Source organism: Corvus brachyrhynchos, unplaced genomic scaffold (assembly GCF_000691975.1).
Source record: "Corvus brachyrhynchos isolate BGI_N302 unplaced genomic scaffold, ASM69197v1 scaffold443, whole genome shotgun sequence".
NCBI lineage: Eukaryota > Metazoa > Chordata > Aves > Passeriformes > Corvidae > Corvus > Corvus brachyrhynchos.
Window position 1 is genome coordinate 228,649 of NW_008237220.1, and position 1,201 is coordinate 229,849.

At 65.3% G+C, this 1,201-nt stretch overlaps 2 protein-coding genes across 2 annotated transcripts in view; both read left to right on the top strand.

Moving 5' to 3' along the window:
- Window positions 1-1,201, top strand: part of SF3B4 (splicing factor 3b subunit 4) — a 28,364-nt gene that overhangs the window by 20,364 nt on the left and 6,799 nt on the right. The gene's annotated exons all lie outside the window — the stretch shown is intronic.
- The window catches only part of MTMR11 (myotubularin related protein 11), a 5,588-nt gene that overhangs the window by 1,221 nt on the left and 3,166 nt on the right, over window positions 1-1,201 (top strand). Inside the window, exons 2-5 of the mRNA XM_017728862.1 lie at window positions 145-317; window positions 435-577; window positions 680-933; window positions 1,027-1,114. Of these exons, the coding sequence (XP_017584351.1) occupies window positions 145-317; window positions 435-577; window positions 680-933; window positions 1,027-1,114 (658 nt within the window). The remainder of the gene's footprint in view (window positions 1-144; window positions 318-434; window positions 578-679; window positions 934-1,026; window positions 1,115-1,201) is intronic.

Here is a 1,201-nt window from a genome sequence, read left to right on the forward strand (position 1 = left end):
CCCCCAGCCAGTGATATCCCAACCCCACTCAGCCACATCCCGGCCCCATCCCAGCCCCATCCCAGCCCATCCCGGCTCGTTGATTGCAGAACCCGCCGTGTTCACCCCGGGAACTCCTCACTGCGGGACATAGTGGGGGACAAGGCACAAGGCTCAAGGGACATGGGACAGCTGGGTCCAGATCCATCCCCACCACCCTTCCTGGGACTGGGGGGACACTCCAGCTCTGCCCGCTCTCCCACAGGCCCCTGGCTCCCGTGGCCTCCTCCACTCTGAGGACGAGGTGGCCCTGCCCTGCATCCGCAAACTGGTGGCAGGTAATGGGGATATCTGGGCGCACGAGGGATGAGCTGGGCAGGTCTCGGGTCTCAGCCCCATGTGATGAGTTGGGCAGGTCTCAGCTGGCCCTGACAGTCTCATCCCCCTGACCCCAGCCAGCAGCTTCTCCAAGCCCAAGGTGCTGACGGCCGCCTCCACCCTCAAGTTCATCCCCGAGGAACTCGTCGTCTTCTGTCGGGATTTCCGCCTGCTCCGCTTCTACTTCCCTGAGAACGGGTTGGCTCCTCAGGCATTCCGGGTAAGCCAGGGAGATGCAGAAGTGTTGTACCCTCACTCTGGGGTACCCCGCGGTTCTGGGGAAGCCTGGGGGGCTCACACCCCACCCTGGCTGCCCCTGCAGTTGGCCAATGCCATCGCACGGGCACGGGAGGCGGCTGTGTGGCTGGGGGACGCTGCCGAGGGACACGATGGCTGGTCCTGCCCTGGTGGGGCCCCCCCAGAGGAGGTGGAGGAGGAGGAGGAGGATGAGGAAGAAGGCTCATCTGCCACACTGTTCTTCGAGAGCCCACAGGACTGGGAGAAGGAGCTGCAGCGTCTCGGCGCTGCGGGCTGGAGGGTGAGTGCCGTCAACGAGCGCTTCGACATGGCACCCAGGTACAGCCCCACCAGCCCCCCAACACTGCCTGAGCCACTGGAAATGGCACGTGTGATTTGGGGGACCCCACTCTGTGCCCCCCCTTCCCACAGCCTCCCCCAGTACCTGTGGGTGCCCAGCGGGCTTCTGGACCACGACCTCAAGCGAACCTTTGCCCACTTTCAGGAGCGACGGGTGCCTGTGAGTGCCTGTGCAGTCCCTGGTGGGGTGGGGGGCACTGGGAGGGGGATGTGGGGGCATCACCCCGTTTCTCTTGCAGCGCCTGTG